The sequence below is a fragment of the Amphiprion ocellaris genome, chromosome 19 (genome assembly GCF_022539595.1).
Source record: "Amphiprion ocellaris isolate individual 3 ecotype Okinawa chromosome 19, ASM2253959v1, whole genome shotgun sequence".
Taxonomy (NCBI): Eukaryota; Metazoa; Chordata; class Actinopteri; family Pomacentridae; genus Amphiprion; species Amphiprion ocellaris.
The window spans coordinates 17,404,354-17,425,788 of NC_072784.1; the positions used below are offsets into that span (position 1 = coordinate 17,404,354).

The 21,435-nt window shown below is 43.2% G+C and overlaps 1 protein-coding gene across 12 annotated transcripts in view; it reads left to right on the top strand.

Annotated features, from left to right (window-relative positions):
- Positions 1-21,435, top strand: part of LOC111562889 (RNA binding protein fox-1 homolog 3-like) — a 530,604-nt gene that overhangs the window by 477,431 nt on the left and 31,738 nt on the right. For 9 of the 12 annotated variants that reach the window (XM_023261674.3, XM_023261666.3, XM_023261665.3 and 6 more), the window contains 3 exons: positions 6,205-6,507; positions 14,952-15,095; positions 19,504-19,557. In XM_023261674.3, the coding sequence (XP_023117442.1) occupies positions 6,205-6,507; positions 14,952-15,095; positions 19,504-19,557 (501 nt within the window). The remainder of the gene's footprint in view (positions 1-6,204; positions 6,508-14,951; positions 15,096-19,503; positions 19,558-21,435) is intronic. The other 3 variants (XM_055005208.1, XM_023261672.3, XM_023261673.3) reach the window with 1 other exon arrangement.

A 21,435-nucleotide genomic window follows, 5' to 3' on the forward strand; every position in this document is an offset into this window, starting at 1 on the left:
TCGCCTGCCTGCCTGACTGTCTGTGTACGGGGCTACAATTAACCGAGCATCAGCAGCAGAGCCGGGGACAACAAGAGGCTTTCATGCAGCTGGCTGAAAAGCACTCAGTGTTTCGTTTGTGTTGCATCAACTGATTGCCGTGCGTTGGCCTCCGCTGAGCTGCATTACACTTTTCACAATAAACTCGGCTCGGGTTTGTGCTGTGACGGCCCTACGGGATTTGTCACAAGTTTGCCTCTGTCACTGTCAGCCGGTCATTAAAACCAAATGAGCATTGTTCTAGAGAGGAACGCTCGGTGCACGAGCCTTTGGATGACACGAGAACAATTTTTGGGCCCTGAAAAAGCTTAAGGTTCACTTTAAAAAATGTTATGTCATCTGTAATCTGACAAAGCAAGCTGCTTGTGTACGTTTTCCATGAAGGAACGAGACAGCAGTGCTGTATGTTAAGTATTCACGCTGTTTGGATTATGCAAAAACACTGCAGAGTTGATCATAAATCTATCTGAATTGCCTAATGTATAGAGTCAGGAGGAACATTTCTTGCTTCTTTAGACTATTAGTGTCATACAGTAGGAGGCATGTAAAGCAGAAAAGGCCTTTGCTAAAAAATGATCCAAGCTGCGTGTGACTGAGCTGAAGCCATAAAGCTGCCCACTCCATCACGGCTCCTATCGCCGAGATTGATCAGCCCGCTCCCATTTGAGTGATTTCCCTCCGGATTCAATGCAACGCAATTAGTCGCCTGCCGTATTTTGCCTTTGCGTTGCTCTTTGACCTTCCATCGCGCGTATGAGTCAGTGCAGCACTCTGCCGTTATGAGTTCCTCCTAACAGCTCCTGTATTTGCACAGCCCATCTCCGCTTGGCCTCTCAACACCGTCCCTCCCAGCGCTACTAAAGAGGATCACGGATAGCTGGCGAGCGGCCAAGCTGTTGTACCTGCTGAGATGGAATATAGCCTTGACCATCTACACTGGGGTTAACAGTGAAAGTCTCTGTCTCTCTCGGAGCACTGTACGCTGGGAGTTTCTCTCAGACTGGCAGCCTCAGCAGTGGGCATTGCCACAAGGCCTTCCTGACCTCTTTGGCTCCTGATGCTGACTGTAAAAACAAAAACTCCACTCCCAAAGTGATCTCCTTAAGTAAGGGTTTCCAATCCAATTTTACACAAGGAGAGTGCTTAAGATTAGAGATAGTGTTTTTTATTGTGCTCTTCAGTAATAGGAGTAGAAGGGGTGAAAGGAGAGATGGAAGGAAAGAGGGAGAGAGGAATGGAAAGGAAAAGAGATCGATAAAGGCTGCTCTCTCCGGTTGCCTTTATTCTTCGTCGCCGTGCCCGTGGAGATGAGGTTTAGGCAGCTCATGGCTGCAGGCCATGCGAGGGGGGCATTAAAGTGTCGCAAAGGGACCTGCTCTTTTCTCATAAACAGGCCTGCAGGTAGAGAAACACTCACCAGGATCCCAATATAACAACAACTCGTAGCAGCTCGTTCACAGCCGTAATGAACAGCAATCTCTTTTCAGTGGAATGAGATGTACTGTGTACCTGACTGGTTTGTCATGGAGGGCTTTTCATTACAGCACCGCGGATGTTTGCCGGGGCTGACTCGCCCCAGTGAAAAGGGCGAGTGGTTGCACTGGGATGAGCACAACTCCCCTGATTTGCATGGGCCTTTTTTCTTCTCCCAGTTCATTTCCAGTTGAATAACTCGTTTGTCACATACATCAGAGGAAGGCGAAGATCATACGAAAGCCAGTGTTACTTTGTGTTTCGCTAATGAGGCCTGTACTCTCCGCCTCCTTGCTTTTGCCTTGCTGCCCTTTGAAACAGCAGCGACATGGTGCTACAACACTTTAGTAGTTTTCTTTCTCTGATACCAAGCTCCAGGCTGTTATCCTGTTTGTATGTCACTTGGCTCCGTCTCAGTCCTTTGCACTTGTTTAAGGCTCAAATAGCAGCAGACCTGACACAGATACACTGGCCTGTGTGCGCTGTGAGTATAACGATTCAGATTTTGACCTGAGCACAGAGGGACACTCGAAGGCAGATGACGCTTTAAAAGGTTTAGTAGAACATGTCATGACTAATGCAGAACCGAGGCATGAGGAAGAAACAGAACAGTAAACTGCACCATAGATTTCCCTAAAAACTTGGGAACTGTCCAGTAAAACACAGAGGATACAGTAAACAACAAACTAAAACTAGAAGCTCCCCTACAATGTGCTCAGCAGAAACAGTAAACAGAATAAAGCGCTCAAATAAAAATGTCATGTTTTTAGGGAATTTTATTCCAGCACCAGAAGGATACAGAGAAAATAAGCTGAGAATACAGTCAGCACCACCTGCTGATTAATGCTGCAGTCCAGCAACACAGTGTGTTTGTTTACATGCATTTTATCATGTTGTGAGCACATTTGAAGTATGACATTTATAACACAAAGAAACCATTTTATCCAGCTCTGTGCAGACATGATTCTAGTATTTTACAATTTTCTGCGCAGGCCCCTTCAAATTGTAGGCACTCTGTCATTTTTGTTCCAACTTAGTTACCTAAACAGTTTAAGCCAAATGTAATTTGGTTTCTGGTTGGCAGGACACTGCTTCATGCACCACTCTGCTGGATTGGCATTTAATTGTTATTAATGGAAGACAAGAACAACAATATTTTTATCTTTAATTTTCTTTTCAGCATGTACATCATTTTTCTTGCTTTATTGATCAGCTAATAGTAGATTAAGAGAGAACATCTGTTCACATGGCAGACCAAAACTAACGTCATGTCGGTGGAGGCAGCAGTGAGAAGATGAATATGATCGAGGAAGTTTAGTTTAACCCTCTAAGCCCCATGCAGTCTCTGGATCTTTTTTGCTCTAGTCACATTTTCTACTCATTGTGGCAGTATAAAGTCCTGAACCCCTATGAAAACAGCACAACCATGAATGAAAGTAGAGATAACTTAGAAACATGTTTTGTGTAGTATGATAGTTAGAATGCTACGTCATCAAAAAGACAAAACAAAGATGAATTTCTTTGATTATTATCTTCTAAAAAATTACAAAAAAAAAAGGAAACGTGGGCAAAATTTTACAAGGGTCCACAGATGTCACTAAAACTGAATAAAAGGAAAAGTGAATCTCTATACTGTACATATTTTACAGGTTTTATTTTTCTATACTTGCCTCCAATGCCTGCTATGTACACAACCTGCAGTTCAGCCTAGTTTGGGCTAAAAGCTTCTTAATTTTGTCATGTGTCTGTTGGTCACAGCTGAGTCCCCACTTGCGTTTCGGTTACGCCAAGGAGTGCAGAATTTTTTTTCTTTTTCACAGATTGTTGTTAAAAAGTATTATTTTTGGCTTTTTGTGAGCCACAGACTCAAATTATGTCACACATGAGTAAGTCATGGACAACTGAAAACGTAAAAACCCAACAATTTTTTCAGATGTTGTAAATGGTGTCATTTTTGGTGATATTTTTTAAAGGCGACAGGCCTTTCAAACCTACCAGAAGGGTTGGGAGTTCCAGCGGTTAAGTAATACATCCACAGCTGTTTGTAATACTATAGGACAGAATGTTACAACTCTGAGGATCAATGCAGCAATTGTTTTGTCTGTCTGGACAGTCACAACGTATTCATTACATACAGTTCGTACCACAGTGTCATATACGTTTGCGTGTATTATATTAACCAAAGTAGTGCGTTGCAGGATGACATCGCAATTTATTGTGGTAATACCTTTTTTGCCGCATGACCCTGCATATTGCTGCAGCCTCCTGCATAAAGACGCCTCCTGTGCCAATGCAGAGATCTCACTGAGAAACTAATGAGAGGTCTGTGTTTTTTTGACAGCCTAAGGTGCAACCACATCCTGGATTAAATCAAAGTAGTATAATGAGGTTTGTCCTGAAGTCTTGAAACCTGGATGTATGATGATGATCAGAACCTGAGTAGCAGTAAACACGCTCCTCTGTAAATTCTTAAAAAACACCGATCAGGACCATAGGCTGCAGTCTTGACAGTGACTAAATAAAAGACATAACTGAAGCTTTGATCTCTTTAATGACATGAGCAGTGTTTGATGTACAAACACAGCACCTTCTTGTTTCCGGGCTGCTGAGCTTTCTCTCTCTCTCTCTCTGCTGGACTGTTGACGTGTTGACGGCTCGCGCAGGCCGGTTAAAAGGAGGACACGGGTTCTGGTAGTACTTTCAGCTGTCATACTAGGAGGTGCATCTTTTTTTAGGTAACCAACCCCATTCTCCTTTAAAATGGGCGCTTAGAAGTTGAAAATTGCCAACATCAAGAGCTTCCTTGAATTAGGATGCCCCGCAATGCAAGTGTGTTATATAATGCCATGACTGGAGGGAGAGGAAAAGTAGAGCACAGGGGTAGAGATTAAAAAACTTTCTGCATAAAAAGAGAGGAGGGAGGAAGAGATGAGCATGAAAGGGAAAGGGGGGAGCGGGGGGATTGAGGGAGAGACAGAGGAGCTAGAAATATTGTATAATGAAAAGGAGAAGAGGGGGATTAGGTCAGGCAGGAGTGAGGGTCCAGTCCTCCAGCAGGAGCAGCCTTCAGGCCTGGCAGGCTGCAGGACGCTGGTCAATCCTTCTAGTCTCTCAAGTCTTCTCTCTTTTTTCATTTAGATAATGGAGCATTTCCTTAATTGGCAGAGCACAGTTTAGACCGAGGTTTGTTTGCCAACACGTCAGAGTAGAATTATTTCCACAACATTTACAGCATGGTGTTGCTCAGCTCTCTCATTAAAACCGCAGCCTCCTCTTGCCCAGATAGAGCTTTCTTTGGAAATCCGCAGAAGGAGGCCAAACGCCACAGCAGCGAAAAAAATAAATAAAAAAAGCAGAATAAAACACATTTATCTACTATCTCACCATCCCCAGCCGGCTTGTAAAGGAAGAGACAGAAACTTCTCTGTTTACTGTTATTGTTTTTCTCCAATCATGAACCCTTACTTCTGGCTGCTATTGTGTGCCTTTCTCTCCTCCTCGCTTATCGAAAGAGTTATGCTTTGAGCTCGCATGATCTGTATCTTTAAATTTGATTGAGGGTATTTGCAGGGGGTGTTATTGGATTTCAGTGTTATTGTCTCACCTTTCCCTCTGTGTTTTTAATGTTGGGATGGATATTCGCTCCAGCAGCACTGATCTCACTGTTCTGCTCATTAGTCTGAATTCACAGAGCCGAGTGCTTTGCAACAATAAGGCATGCACTTGTGTAGTCCAGCCATTACAGAGTTTAACAATGTGCACCAGCCAGAAAAGTCCATTATTTCTGCAGCTCATCATCTCAAGCATCCACACGAGACAAAGGGTCTGTGAAACTGCTTCATTGCAAAGGGCCATCTATCTCTTAAGTCAGTAGCAGAGACTAAAAAACATATGTGGTGCAGATACCACATACTGAGTGTTCTGGCAGCATATGGAAGAATCAGAGTTATACGAATAGGACTGGGGTTTAGCATTAAACTTCTTTTTTTTTTGAGTAATGTGGAAATGCGTCTTCATTGTGTACAAAGAGGTGGCACCATTCATTTACTCTCTGATGAGATATTTGCTGATTTAAACTAGAGGTTTGCCAGTTTTAATTCACAAAGATCCATGTACGGCTGAAAATTAAAACTGAGTGGATTTTAGATTTCAAAGAGATATAAAAAAAAATGACAGAAAACTCGAGTATCATTTTGGCGCTTTACTTAGTAGAAACAAAGGCAGGCAGCGTAAGTGGAAGGAAAGTTTTTAAAAGCGAGACGCAGGTTGCTGTTAAAAGTCTGAAAGTGGAGCTCGGAGATGCAGCAGCTGCTAGTTTAACAGACCTGTCATTGAAATCAAAGGCTCTAATCAAAATTTTATCAATTAATTGATCTTTCCTCTTGTGCTTTGCCACAAGTGCAACTGCGATTCCCCCTGACTCTTGCCCCTCCAACAGCAAGCCATGCTCTACAACATAAACTGTGTTCATTAGCGAAGATCAAGGATTCCTCTAATGTGAGCTGAGATGTGATATGATGGCTGTTTCCCCCTGACTTAGTTGGTTTGCAGGACAACTCTCCCCGGTTGCTTCCCTACCACACCAGGGAACTTGCATGTCTTTCATGCTGTTTGTACAAGTCAAACAATGTACTTTAACTTGGATTTCAAGCGCAGTTCTAATGCTTGCCTCCCGCTGTGTGTTTCTGGCAGGGTAACCAAGAGGCCACCAACCCCCCAGAAGCGATGGCCCAGCCGTACACCCCAGCCCAATACCCGCCTCCCCCACAGAATGGCATCCCCGCAGAGTTCGCGGCACCGCACCCGCTCCCGACACAGGACTACACCGGGCAGAGCCGGGTTCCTGAGCACGCCATGACGCTCTACACGCCCACACAGACGCACAGCGAGCCGGCCGGCACTGACAACAGCACACCCACCATCACCGCCACCACGACCGCACCGGTCAGTGCCCTTCATCACCTGCAAACACTGTTCTCAACAAGCTGTCAGCAAGTAAAATATATTCATATTACCATTCTTTTATCTTTTATTTTTGAATGTATTATTTAATATCAATATATAATTGCCAAATTGTGCTTCTTTACTTTATTAGCAGTAACAGAAAAACAATGTGACTTGTGGCTATGGTGAAACAGTTTTTTTCCAACTTGTTTCCTCTCCTTGATTTTTCTTTTACTAAGTAGTTAGCAGATTTTTTATTATTATTATTATTATTATTATTATTATTATTATTATTATTATTATTATTATTATTATTATTATTATTATTATTAAGCCTGAGAGCTCTGCCGTCTTAATGTATGTGCCATCAAGAATATCTCTCTGTGCTGTTCAGAAATACGGATTTAGAAAATTTGCCCCAAATCCAACTCACTTACATACAGCATTAAATGCATTTTAGCAGTTACAAATCTAGTGTAATTCTAGCATTTGACCTTTAATCATACCTCACATAAACACTAATTTATATAATTATACATGCTCTTAAACAACGTATGTAAACAGATTATTTATTAAGGGACTTTAGAAAATTATCCTATACACAATTTAACATGCAAATGTGGCCCATCTGCATTAATGTAGCATATTTACATTTTTACATTTTACATTTACATTTTGTAGCTGAATTACATTTATGTATGATACATTTGGAAATTTTGCAGTTACATAAGTGGTGTTGTGATGGAGATACAAATACCAGTCATTTTTTCTCCCTATCTTCTTTTTCACTCTTTAATTTGGGTGTTTTCTGCATCACAAACACAAAAAAATGACCTTTTTTAATACCAGGTGAGGGTTAAAAATGCGAGTCAGTCAAGAGCGAGAGTTACAGCGTTGCACATTCATGAGCAGCAGCAGACTTTGATGTCCAGGCCAAGTTCAGCGCTTGATGATGGAGGTGAATCTGACTGAAAATGTGCTCTTAAAAAATGAAAGTGCATATCTGAAGAACCGTTTGGGGCTGCCTCAAAAAACAAGTCAACCTGGGCTGTTTTATTTATTTGCGTGAAGGAGATTTGACATGCTGTAGACATGAATGATTCAAGCTCTCTGAAAGGCAGACACGCCCTTCCCTCCTCCCTCATCGTGTTGGTCTCAGTTAAAGGAGCAAAAAGAGAGATGCACTTCTCTCCACGAGCCAAAAGTAGCTGCTGCTCAGTCAAATCATCTCATTATCTCTAACTACACTCAACGATTTTCCTTTAAACATAAGACATCATCATCTTCTGTGCCGGGACATGATAGAATCCCTGTTTTCATTCCTTTTTCACCTCAGCATTAGAGCGCATGTGTTTGAAGTGCTGGCACTCTTGGTAGAAAACAAACCTCTGGCAAAGGCTTGTAAGTGAGCGAAATTCTAAATTATATATAATTATACATTTCATTCTTATGTACTGATATGCTTATATAAAATTCCTTGACCTGGGATTTACCTTCACAAGAAGGTAGATACAGATAAAAGGGAGAACGACTTAGCTTCGAACTTTGATTCTCGTCTGAAAAGGTGGATAATACTGGCGGAGATGGGGGAAAAAAAGACCTTTAGCATGAAAACACCTGCTGCAAGAGGTCACGGCAAGGCCACGGCCCTCCCGAGAGGAATCCGGGTCACTCATAAAGAGCGTCGTCAATAACTCCATTTTTCTAGCCTCACGGTTACTGGACAGCCATGAAAATTTGGCAGCAGAAAAATGCTTATATGGCACAAGCAGCGCAATAGCAGTGGATGGCGTATTATCATCGGCCTGTAATGTAGCAATGTTTGATTTGAAGATTTGTGTGACGCTCTCCAACCGCTCCATGGTTATGTGCTGCACTTACAGTAATGGCTGACACAAGAGAGTTTAAAGTGAGGAGAGACTTGGCAGGAGGTTCAGTCTCCTCCTCCTCCTTCCTCCCCCTCCGACACTGTACACCACTCCCCCGCTACCCTATCTCTCCCTGTCTCCCCTCTCTCTCTCTCTCTCTCTCTCTCTCTCTCTCTCTCTCTCTCTCTCTCTCTCTCTCTCTCTCCATTTCGCATTTGATTTCATTTCATCTGCTCACCCGCTGTGAAAAAAGCCCAGAGATGGTGGCCATGGAGAGATGAGAGCTCGCCTTGCTTTTCCTTCATACTCTTCCCCTTCTTGCTGCTTTTCCTCCATCTTCATTCTGTGCATCCCCCTGCTCTCCCCCACTTTCACCCATCTTTTTCTCAGGGAGGACAGAGGGATGAGATTAGTGGGGTGTAAACAGAGAGTCTAATCCTCGGGGGCCGCTGGTGTAGTGTCGCCCACCGCTGTGTTCCCCAGCTTTAATGACAGACCCAGCCTGTTTGCTCTGGGTGCCACAGACGGGCCCGGGTGCCTTTGATTAGGGCACCCTGCAGAAACACAGATTGAGGGAGCAGATCAGCTACTCACTGTGAATCTCCCCCTCCTCGTCCTCCTTCCCTTGGCTCGACTCTGCTGCGCTCAGCTTCTCTACCCCACGACGACGCTTTACTCTGCACATCTTCTCGACTTAAAGACTTAAAAAGAGTCGAGAGAGTGAAAATTCAGTGAAACGTATGGATTCTGAGTGAATTCCCTGCTGAGAACGGAGAGAGAGTGTGTGTTTTAATAAGGCTTGGGGACTCTCATCGCTTCGCCTCTTTGTTTCCGTCTGTGTCTACCAGTCCCTTGTCTGTACTGGGAAGGTGGCGTTGTCCAGAGCCAGACCTCTGGGACCTCACTCTGTGCCACGTTCAAACAAGCTGACTTGAAAGCAGGCGACTTGAGGAAGAGAGGCAGCCCCCAACTTTTCTCCAAATCCTTAGAGATGAGGGTAGCAGAGGGCTGCCAGGGAGCTCGGCTAGAGAAAAAAAAAAAAAAAAACTGAGCTCGTTATCTGGCTCAGTTCAAATAGTCTGAGGTTTGGTTGAATTTCATGAGTAATCATTCTCTTTTCAGATAACAAATTAAGGCTGTGGCGTTAGGGCAGCACTCAATTCCAGATTTTTCACAGCCCGTGTCAGCGGCATGAAGACTTTCCAAAGGGTATTCTGGGGGACTGTGATAACATAGGCACACACACACATATGAACACACAAGGGCATGCAGAAAACATGGGCGAGCACATGCAAACATTCATGCATACACGCGCACACTCTTTCTCATCTCTCATGAGCTGCGTTTAAGGGATTGAGACACCACCAGGGTGTAGCTTTCAGAGACGGTGCTGATGGCAGCATGTAGGCCGCTATTAAAAAGGGATGACTGTGTTATCTGTGAGAGGGAGGAGTCACCGATTTCCCTCCACTGTGTCCCCTTTTCAAAGATATCCTTAATATTGCTTAACACAAAAACTCTCCTGGATCATTTAGAGGCTAAATCTGGTGTTATTCTGTCATCTCATTACAATCAACAAATAATTGAGTCTTGTGAAAAGTCCAAAACTAAAAATATAAAACTTTCTAACTTCCCCACTCTGTAGTCACACTCAAAAATGTTTGGTGGGTTTTTTTTGTTTTTGTTTTTTTTTTATAAATACAGCTCACAAATATATAGTTTGACTTTTTAAAAAGGCTCAGTGATTTCTTGACACAGCTGGATGCTGGAGTTTTTAGCAATCAGGAGAAAACTGTTTGTTGGGGACTATTTTCAGCTGCGCATTAATGCACATTTGGTACTCTAGTGAGAATTTCCAGCAGCATGAATTTCCAGCTACTGTGCATCTGCCCTTGATAGTGAAGAAACACGTCACCCAGTGCAACAATGTGGTTCTTGGTTTACTTTTAATAGTTTTCGAACAACAATAGAGCTGTTATTGCACAGACAAAATAAGATATATCAGGTTTGGATACACACAAAACTTGTTAGAATTAATTCTTTGTTTCTTTGGACAGAAAAAAAAAGTGATACAATAGGATATGAAGAAAACAAGCACTTCATTGTTGCAGCTGGGGCACAAATCCTGTAGTATAGTTACTTAATTCTCCCAAAAATGACCCAGAATCTGAACTTTAGGCTCAGCTGAGAGTTGTAGCCGTCTCCAGACTGGAACCTGTGACATTTTAATATCAAAGTAGCAGATATTTTCAAATACAGCGGGATTGATGATTCAGAGAGGAGAGTTCCATGCCCATTGTGCTTTATTGGTGCTTCAAGTGCCTAACATTGTCTATGCAGAAAATGAATGGGACTTGCCGCCGCCTGAATGCTCAAAATAGCTCCCGTACCTTTAGCTACTTTATATGAATCAGGGAGATGAGGAGGGAGCAGACCCTGCACTCCACGCTCACTCGCTACTCTCTCAGGTGATGGAGAGGTTATATTTGCAGCTTCCTTTCGAAAAAGAAAACAAACAGCGGAGGACCGGAAGAGGAAAATAATGAATTAAAGCTCTGGCATTATAATTCTTGTGAGGGAAGACTCCAAACCCCTCCGCCCCCCACCCCAACTCCTATTTAATCGGATGTAATCTACCTGCTTGGCAGCATTCCAATCAGATAGTTTCAATTATGCTCTTGTAATGCCACTCTGCGAGGAGGGGGAAAGTGCTGAGCAGAGCACTTTGCAGGCGATTTGCAAATAACAGCAAGGGAGTCTTTTAGAGAAATGACTGAACAGGAAGCCGGAGAGTTGCTGGAGTTGACAGCTCTCTCACTCTTAGGTTTGCTGGCTTTGGCGGCAATGGCGTGTTTTGCATCCCGCCTCCTCCTCCCCATGACAGCAGCTGTCGGGACAGTAAAGTGCCACTGAAGGTGGCCTCCTATGGTAATACGGAGGTAATTATTTTCCACTGCTGCACCACCATCTCACAACCAGGCAGGCAGGTTGGAGCCTCGGGAGCAGTGCGCAGAGGCAGTTGTCCCCGGATCTCAGTGACACTCAGAAGTTATTGAGTTAGTAGTATGCCGTCTGCGGTGCTTGGGAGTCAGTAATTCAGTATTTGTGTTCTCCATATGTGTATTTGCCCCCGATGTCAGCGTGCTGCTGGCCTGTCTGAGCGCCGAGTGAAAGTTAATCTGGATGTCTGCAAACACGCGACTGCGCCTGCCGTGATAAAAAGCCAGACAGACAGAGCTGGAGGACAGTGGTGCTCAGTAGTCTGGCAACATACGCTAAAGGTCGATAGTGTCATGTGTGACCGATGAAACAGATTGACCCGCGGGGCTCTGGTACCTTGTCACCCTCCACGGTCCCAGCATCTGTCTGCAATGTGTCACCCCCAGGGCCCAACATGGCTACTCAGGCTATTAACCTCCAGCGCGCGAGGACACAGCAGAGTTAAGACCCCTCCGCCCGTCTCTCTCTGTCACAAATCCAGTCCTTACCAGCCGGCCGGCCGCCCAGCTTAGTGCATTTTCCGGCTCCTGTGTCCTTTACCACTTGTTAACCTCTGGTCCGGACACCGTCAAGCCCAGGCGGGACTTAGGAAGCTGCCACCAACGTGCCCTACCTGGATGACTGCAGGGGAGACAAAGTGGGACCTTGAATCAAACAACTGTCACTGTTAACAATGTATGTCACCATCTCGGAATGGGCCATAAAAACCAAATAAATGACGGCCATTACAGTGGAGATTGTGATTATGATAATGAGAATAATAAAGGCGATCATCATTACGATCATGATGATAATGATAATACTGTGATGATGAATTATAATGAATAAATCCCTACCCCATTTCCTAAATGGTGGGAAATGTATCACTAAGGGAGGCCTGCAGCCATGTGACAGCCTCGGAGCAGGGTGAGGGTTATCACCGAGCAAGTGTGTGTGTCATTTGAACCGTTTGTACTCTAGCAATAACCTACTCTCTTTTCACGTCTGTATCAGTACAAGATTGTGCCTGTGTATGTGACTTCCCAGCCAGTGTATAGCGTGTTTGCCATGCTCAGAGAGCACTTCCCAGGAGACCTTACAGTTTACATATCACATTCAAACAGCTTTTGTGTTCAATATCTGCCACTTCCACTCTCTCATTTCTCATCTTCCCCTCCTCTCTCTGTGTTTCTTTATTTAGGCCTTTCCAGAGTCACCCACACTGAATCAGGGCTCGTTTTTGTTCATTTTATTCAATTGCTTGCCATTGCGAAACAGAGACTGTCCCCTACCAGAGAAACCACAGCATTTGTTTTTGTTAAAATGCCCAAAACAAACTTTATCTTTTCCTGATGGGTGACCTCTTGTGGTTATGGGAGTAATTACTGTGTTCTCTCAGAGGCAAATGTGGAAGCTGTGCAGTGCTGTTGCACAGATTTGGAAAACCTCTTAGGAAATCCGGGGGATGCTTTGCTGTTCATTTCCTGTCACCCACCATCAGTCAGCGCTGGTCTCTTTAAACCATGACCGGCTTTTTCATAGTTCAAGTATCTGCCTACCAAGATCTATAAAACTCTCTAATTAACAGGGAGCATCTTGTTTTTTTTGTTTGTTTTTTTTTTATCTCTATAAGACTACATGTCAAATGCCAATTTGTGGTTTTTGGAGCTGAAACTATTTGGGCAGATCTTGTTTATTGATCTGCTTAGTACATGTGAGCACTATTCCCAGCTTTACAGTTGTCAGATATGTATGGTGCGTAATTACAGCTTTTAGTATACGTCTTAGAGACAGTGGTGCCATACCTGGCAACCACACTGGGACCATACCTGGCAACCTCACTGGGACAAGACTGCAGAAAGTCACTGCATCCAACTGCCAGCATATAACTCCACTTACTATAAAGCTGCAAATTGTTGTTTTTTATATCTGTTTGTGAACAGCATAAAAAACAAGATACATATTAACTATTGAGCAGTAGAGGCATTAGTAGCGTGGTGAAGATTTTTATACTGCACCATTTGCTGAATTATTCCACACACTTGAGACAAAAAAGGAGCAGAGTTAGAGGTCTTTGGTCCACTTTTCATACAATTATTTAGAGAATACAAACAAATCGAGCTGGTCTCCAAAGCAGCTAAACATTGTCACGGAATGCCTCAACTTAAATGCAATTCTTTACCCTTTCCAGTATACATCATAGGCCCACCAGTGTATCAGGATCCCCTAAATTCTGCTCTCGTGTTCAGGTGCTACGTGTCGTTTCATCAAAACCTCGTACAATCTCTGTTCAGCCTGCGTTGTGTCCTTGCAACATCTTCTGAACAGGTGAAATGACACATATAGGACTTACAAATTTTATTGAAGCTGTCTTGGACAGCTCACACACAGCCCTTCCTCACATATCGTGATTTTCACCCTTCTAAATATTTATTATCATTACATTTAACTTCTGTGATTATATAAACATATGTAAACACATGGTTCAAATTACCCAAATGGTTATACACTTGAGTATGTTTTTCCAACAGTCTGCAAATATTTTTTAAACTTCGGGCAGAGCCAGGCTGGTTGTTTCGCCCTGCGTTCAGTTTTAATGTTAAGCTAAGCTAATTTTCTCCTGGCTCTTCCTCCATATTTAATGCTCATTTACAGATACTGTTTTATATATTTTTATATATATATATATATATATATATAGATATATAGATATATATATAGATAGATATATAGATATATAGATATATAGATATAGATATATAGATATAGATATATAAAAAAAAACTCTCTGTAAGAAGCAAATAATCCTTTTTCCAAATGCTTGACTATTTATTTCACTAATGAGGTTCAGCTTCTTAAACTTCACCAAACTGTAACCACAGAGGCAACATGTCAGTAAATAGTTTCATAAACAGGTTGCATAAAATACATTTTCACATTTTCAAGAGTCACGATCTCCTATGCCAAATATGTGCAGACAGACTTAATCCACAATAGTGTATAAAAAGATAAACTGTGCAGTTGAACAGTGAGGTTTTGTCCACAGAAAATAAAACTGCCTCAAAAACGAGGTCCATCTGAACAGACAAGCCACCAGCACCTTCTGTGAAATTCATCACTGCTGTCACAGAGAGAAACAAGTGGAATTAGTCATTGACATCAGACATGTCATTTGTATAGAAATGTCAGCATAGCATTCGCATAATGATGGAAACAACAACGCTGAGGGCTTTGGGCCTCGCACTCTGATGGCTGTGTGCAAACGTCACCAATAATGTGTCTTTAGTCTAGACATGTCAGGGCTCTGTGGGATCTATATTCACGCCTTTTTGTCAGCACCTTCAATCTTCCCTGTTGCTCAAGAGCTAAGTGCAAGAGATTAATAAGTGGATTTGTTATGCACAACCTCAGGTTTGACACTATAAGTCATCGGCTGTTTATCGCTTTGGCTTTCTCGCCAGATTGAAAAATGGCAGACGCTGAGTAAGTTAGTCAGCCAGGCCTCCTACCCCACCCTGCACCCTGCCACCGTACTTTTTCAACCCCCCTCCTTCTCCTCCTCCACATGCTTCAGGACCAGGAGGTACAGTATTCTGTAGCAGCTAATGAGTAGCTTGTGTCTTTTCTCTGTTTGTTTCCCTCTGGCAGACAGATGATGTGACGCAAACAGAGGGCTCTCAGCAGCTCCAGCTCCAACACTCAGACTCTTCAGAGAAGCAGCAGCCCAAAAGGTTACATGTCTCCAACATTCCCTTCCGCTTCCGGGACCCTGACCTAAGGCAAATGTTTGGGGTGAGTACCTAGAAGGAATACTCCAGTTTATTATTTTTGTAGGTTTGCTACTCGACTATGAAACCACTGCGCTCGCTAAGTTAATCCGCTACAGCAGAACCTGGAACACAAACACTCAGATGACCAGAAATGCAATAAACAAAACAGCAGTTTACATATTATCTAAAGATCATTAAAACCACTTTATTTGGATGTAAAACAGAAAGTTGGCACACCCAGAATGTTAAATGGTATTAATCCTCATTGCAGTGTTTTATAGTCAAGGGGCCCAACCTCGCCTCAAACAAAGAGCACCTCCACTAATGTCAGAAGAAATTATTACATCTTTATGAAATGGAATATTTGGCTTATTAAGCTTCAGGGAAAACAAGCTAAATCACACAGCCACGGCTGCTTATTTAATGAGTGAAGCCAGTGCTTAAACTGTCATCTAGTTAATGCATTGATTAGTACATTGTCAGGGGTGGGTGGGTGGAAGAGTGCCTTCTGAGTTTTTACAAGTCATAATCAGTCACAATCAGATAGTGAACTCGCTGCTGGACTGCAGGTTGAACACTGGGCAGAAGTTTGTTGAGCTATGGAACCCTGTGCAATAATGATTTCACTGTTCAGCTCTACTTAAGAGGCTCCGTTTGCCCTGTCAGACTTCTTTTTGGTTTCAGTGTCTCTTTTTGCAACAAAAATGATGGTTAAAAAAAATAATAATAAATTAACTTCTTCTATTTTGTTAAATAGCTTTATTCTCATCATGGAAAAAGATCTTAAGTAGCTTCCACAGCACTGTCAGTCAGGACTGAGCAGATCATTTTTTACAGGTTGCCCATACAGAGTGGTCAGCACACCACGGGTCCTCAACAGAAATTCTCTCTTCCTCTCTCTCTGCCTCTTGGCCAATTAATGAGGCAATATATAGTTCAACAGCTCACCCTTGTGTCTCACAAAAGCCTCAATAAGAACTGAACGAAACACCCCCTGATTCAATAACGATAATGGATCTGAATGGAGACGATTGCCAAAAATGTACTTTAAATGTTATGCGCTAATTGGACCATTAGAACCCAGAGGCGTTAATTCGCGTTGTTATGAAGACAACATCCAGCTGATGATATTAATTACTTGAGAGCCCTAGCTGTGGCTTTATAAATTGCAGACAACATGGCTGCTCACGCTCTCCCTCCCTCCCTCTCTCTCTCTCCTTGTCTCTCTGTCTCTCTCTGAATGTTGGCTTTATTGTTCCCAGCTCCAGCGCAGGTCGTGTGGAATCCAAATCACCTCAGTAATTAGCTCGGAGGCTTTGTGTAGCTGGTCGGTGCATGCAGATATATGATACAAAATTGATCGCAGCCCACTCAGTCCCCCTCAATCACCACGGCTTCATCCACATGTTACCCATTCCTTCTTGTTAAGCACAACCTCCTCTGCTGGTTGGAATAGTGGCGGATTGAGGGATTGATTGTCTTGGGTAGAGCTTGGCAAGGAGATAGCTGGTGTGCTCCACCCTCTGACATGGCCTCCACAATGGGCCTTTGTGTGATCAGTGTGTGCAAAGCCTCATCCCTCTAGCTCTAATGGCTTCTGGAGCGCCACCGGCTCAATACGCCATTACTGTTACGCATGAGTGAAACCCACAGACATGCAGGCGGGAAGACAGAGGAGGAAAAGAGTGGAGGTGCTGCACAGCTCGCTAGAGAAGGCCTCCACCACAGAGCAGAGCTCCGCCAGGAGCTCCATCTGCTCCCACACACCACGGACGAACCTTCTACCACTGTTTTAACAACAGTAGACAGCCAGCACCCTAAAACAAGTAGGGAGAGCCCGAGATTCACCCTGCACACCACAGGGTTAAGGGTGCTGAGAAACTTGTGAGCTTTTAACGAGGCGCTGAATGAAGGCCTCATTAGGGCAACCACAGCGGACGTTAATCAGTAATTAGAAACTGTGATCTTTGAGAACTAGTAAGTGTGAGGGGAAATGAAAACACTCCAAGTGTGAGCGAGCTCTGTGCAGCGCCCATGCTGCGCTGCTTGAGGGTGCCCTCGTTTATGCGACTGGCTTCTTCAGCAATGCTTCTCTTAGTGCACGTAAGGGCTCTCACAGCATTCCCCGGAGCAATCAGGACCTCTGCCCTCCCCCCTACTCCCCTTACCCCCTCAATCCTACTGTCGCACTGACGGCTGCTCCCGAACATGCTCTACACTTCCACTCTGTTTGAATACACAGGGCACTGTGGCGTAATTATAGGTTTCTGAGGAGCTTAAAGATGTTCAGGCTAATCAAAGGTGGAGGCACAAGGGCCTCAATCTTGTTTGTTGCCTCCACACTCGGAAGCTTAAGGCCTTGAATATACAGTCTGTCATCATTTTATTCAGGAAAAAAAAGCCAGCAAGTACCAGCGTGTTTACAATTTTTAGCTCTTTAACTGCAAATCATGTCTACTTTACTTTTTTATGGGTCATTTTTATATGCATGCCGTTCAGTTTTAAATATTTCAGCGTATTTTTTATTTTTTTGTTTTTTGTGGTATTCCAGGCAGCCACTGGTTTCTGCCCATTTCGGTGTAAATACTGCCCACTTAAACATGCATGAGTTGTGTAATCCATTTTCTCTTTCTCCATAATGTATTTTAAGTGCAGATTAAAAATTATTTCGGGACTCTGCGCAGCATTACTTAGGAATGATAATATAATGGAAGCCATATGGAAATAAAAGTAAATGGAAACCAAAGAAAAACAGTCAAATGTCTTAAATGTTGCAGCATGGTTTTGCAGAATGTTAAATTAAACATAAAGTGTGCTTGATAAATTGGATAAAACACACAAAAGCACTCATCTGGTCGTTTAACTCATGGAAGCTTCTGTGTTTATTTTCCCGCTGATACTGAATTGTGTTTGTAATCTATGGATGGATGTAGCTGCAGCCTCTTGGATGACGTCAGCCTCTCCGCTGTCCTCCCTCTGGAGACTCCTCCCATTGAAGCTATTGTTTATCGGTGCTGCTGATGCAGCTGTTTCTGTGTGCGAGTGTGTGTGAGTGGGTGGGTGGGGAAAGAAGTGCATGAGATCAGTGGCGAGCAGCGAGCAGTCCCCAGCGCCATGTGGAAATCCACAAAGACGACTTCCTCTGAAACTAATTAATCGACGCCACAAGCCCATTACGCTCGGTTAAAACAATTAGCATCTGCACGTTGCGTGGGGGAAGCATTGTCTTCTCAGGCGAGAAAGGGGCATCACGCTGGGATATAAATGCCTGCGTGTGTGATCGAGCCAACGGTCCCCATTCGAATCAATGGAGCTGAGCGCCATATGAGGCAGATGTGTGGATAGGATCTATGGAATCTCATTTCAGGAAAAGCAGATATATAGAGGATAAGATGCATCCCGCTGAAACTGAGGTTTTAAATAACCGAGCCAGTTTTGTAACTTGGTGTGGTGAGGTTGCTGCATTACCCTTTGAAGTGGGAGGAAACATATGTTTTTCCGCTAACCCATAAACCTCAGCTCCTCAAGCCCACTCCACTCACTCCAGCCAGATAATAGCCAGCTCCTCCTAACCCCTATTAGAGGCTCAGTCAAACGATCCATCCATTCCCATTGAGTGTCGACCACATGGAAGGCCCATTTCTTCCCTGTTGTGCTGAAATGAAGGCGACGCGGACCGCTTGACAGGGTAATTACTTTTAATGAAATAATACGGCCATTGTAGACAGCAATTAAAAGTCGCTCTCACTCCACTCATTAGAGGAACTTACAGTTTACTTTCATTCCTCTGTTTTCTAATGATCCAAAGGCAGCCCTGTTAAATCGAAAGGCTGGAGCATGTTAACCCCTTGGGACTGGCCCTTAGGTCCTGTTGACTGTGAGAGAACACAAACAAAGAGAGGTAGAGAGAATAAAGAACAGAAGGGGGAGAGGTGTAGAAAAAGAATAGAAAGGGTAGAGTCAGACGTGGTCCACTAAACTCTCCACCAGACTTGAAGAAGTGAGTTTTCCTCAGGTGATCGTGGAGGTGAACATGGTCCCATATCTCAAGACAACATCAAAATGTCATCTGATGCTTCTTCTTTTCTGATTGTGTTCAAAGACGCAAGCAAACAAACATCAGAAATGCCATAATGTAATCAAAGATCAAGTATTTTTACAAATACTGTGATCTCATTTCATATAGTACTGATAGAAATACAGAGCGGCATTAAAGCAGCAGCTCTGGGTTCTCTTTTTAAACCGTGCCAGCGAGCTTCAAGAACTGTTTGCCGAGCTAACAAATGCAAATTGACCACCATTTCCTCACAAAAGTAACATTTCCATATTGCCTTAATGGTTTTTCTTTCTCCAGTCTTCCTTCTCATGAATTCACAGGCAGTGAGGCTTTCTAACTCCATCTCTCTTCTCTTTTTCTTTTCTCTCCGCAGCAATTTGGAAAGATTTTAGATGTGGAGATTATCTTTAATGAGCGAGGATCCAAGGTAAGTGAACTAGAACGCCAGCTGCTTCATTACCATGTACTTCTTCTGTTTCCTAATGATGGCATTAGTGTAGTGTGTACATTGGCTGAGAGTAGTGGTCTCTAAGCCTGGTCCTGGAGAGCTGCATCCACCATGCCTCTCTTTCTTATTCTCCCTCCCTCCCTATTGTTTTTGTTGTTTGTTGCAGCTCTCACCCAAGTTGTGAATCATTAGCCCTGTCAATCAATTCATTATTGAGCTGTTTCACATTTCACTTAATCCACCAGCCGGCTGCAGGTCGTCAAGCATATGGAACTGAAACTGCTTGTTTAGGGACTTGGCCCTCTTTGAAGGCTGAGCATTGATTGAAATGGTCCTACATTATTCAGTTTTATCATTTTGTTTTAAACTGGATAAAAAATAATATATTTTTTGTGATAATTTGCAAATAGATGTAGTTTAGTTGAAATGAACTTGAAGGTAACATTTATCTCACATTTTTATGGCTATATAGAAGCTGACACTAATTCATTTCTAGAGCCCAGCTGAAAGATGAGGTTAGCACCAATCTGCATTTCCTTTTTTTTTGTCAACAAATCTAATGAAATGACCAAAAACCAACAATGTGCTACTCCGTCTATCAGCACTTCTTCTATTTCTGTTGCACTCGGCCCAAGGCTCCTATTGAGGTTGTAAGTCTTTAAAAACAGGTCACCGATATGCAGATTTATTTTTAAAAAAAGAAAAAGCTCAGCATTTTCCAAAAATATCAGGCCACTGCAGTTTTTAGTCAACAGTTCCATTGTTGAGGACTATTTTCAGCAATAAATTAATACGCACTTGGTTCTCCGGTGAGTATTTCTGTGGGACTGAGTTAAAATAAGCTACAGTGTGTTTGTGGTGGCTCAGTGATGAGTCTTTAATAGGACAGCGATGGAGCTCTGCAACACAGAGTAGCAACATATACACACAAAATACTTTGGTTTTGGGTTCCTGGGATTTGTTGACATAAAGAAAAATATTGAACCTAGAAAGCCCTATTCTCAAAGGTCAGCTGTGCAGAGAATCTGAAATACTGCATGTAATTTCAGTTTTAGCCCTTACAGTGTGCACTTATCTTGTAGTCCTTGGATCATTTATGTATTTACATCAAAGATAGTTGAACTTTTAACCAAGAATACCAACCCGCTGCTGCCAGAAAAAAGGCCCCGGTGTTGATGTGTTGCTGCAGTATCAGTCTCCTAACCACGTACCAGGACAGGTGAAGCCTGCGGAGGTGTGAACAGCCGAGTGCTACTCACCCAGCTGTTCATTTAATAGAGTGTACTAAGCTCCAGAGCTTTCCATTCATAAAGGCGACAGGCTCCCTGGCTGGGTGTTGAGGCATGAATACTATTGATTCCCATTCATACCTAGGAGTACTTTGGGCTCACATACTGGCATGCAGGGAGCCTGGAACCAGGCGATGCTGCTGCACTCAGCCCCCTCTGCCAGACAAGATTGAGCACCGGATAAAGCTGCCTCCTCCGCCGTAACAAGCATTTATTGTTTGTGCCCTACAAAGCCATTACCCATGATGCCTCTCTCTCTCTCTAGCACTCTGTGTGCTATATAATGAACCTACCAGGCCATTAATAAACAATCTATTTCCTATGAAGCTTTGGCAATTTGCATTCAATATGTTTGTCTCCTTTGAAAAATGGTGGCTCCACTCTCTCCTCTTGTAAGCTAATTATTTGTGCATGATAAAAAAAAAGATAGAGGGGGTAACCACAGTTGGGTGAATGTCCAAAGGATTAATTTTGCCCTCAATTCCTTTTTTGAATTTATTTCTTTATCTCTCTTTCCCCAAGGACAGGTCCCATGTTATTTATGCTAGAAATAGCAGCCTGGAGATCC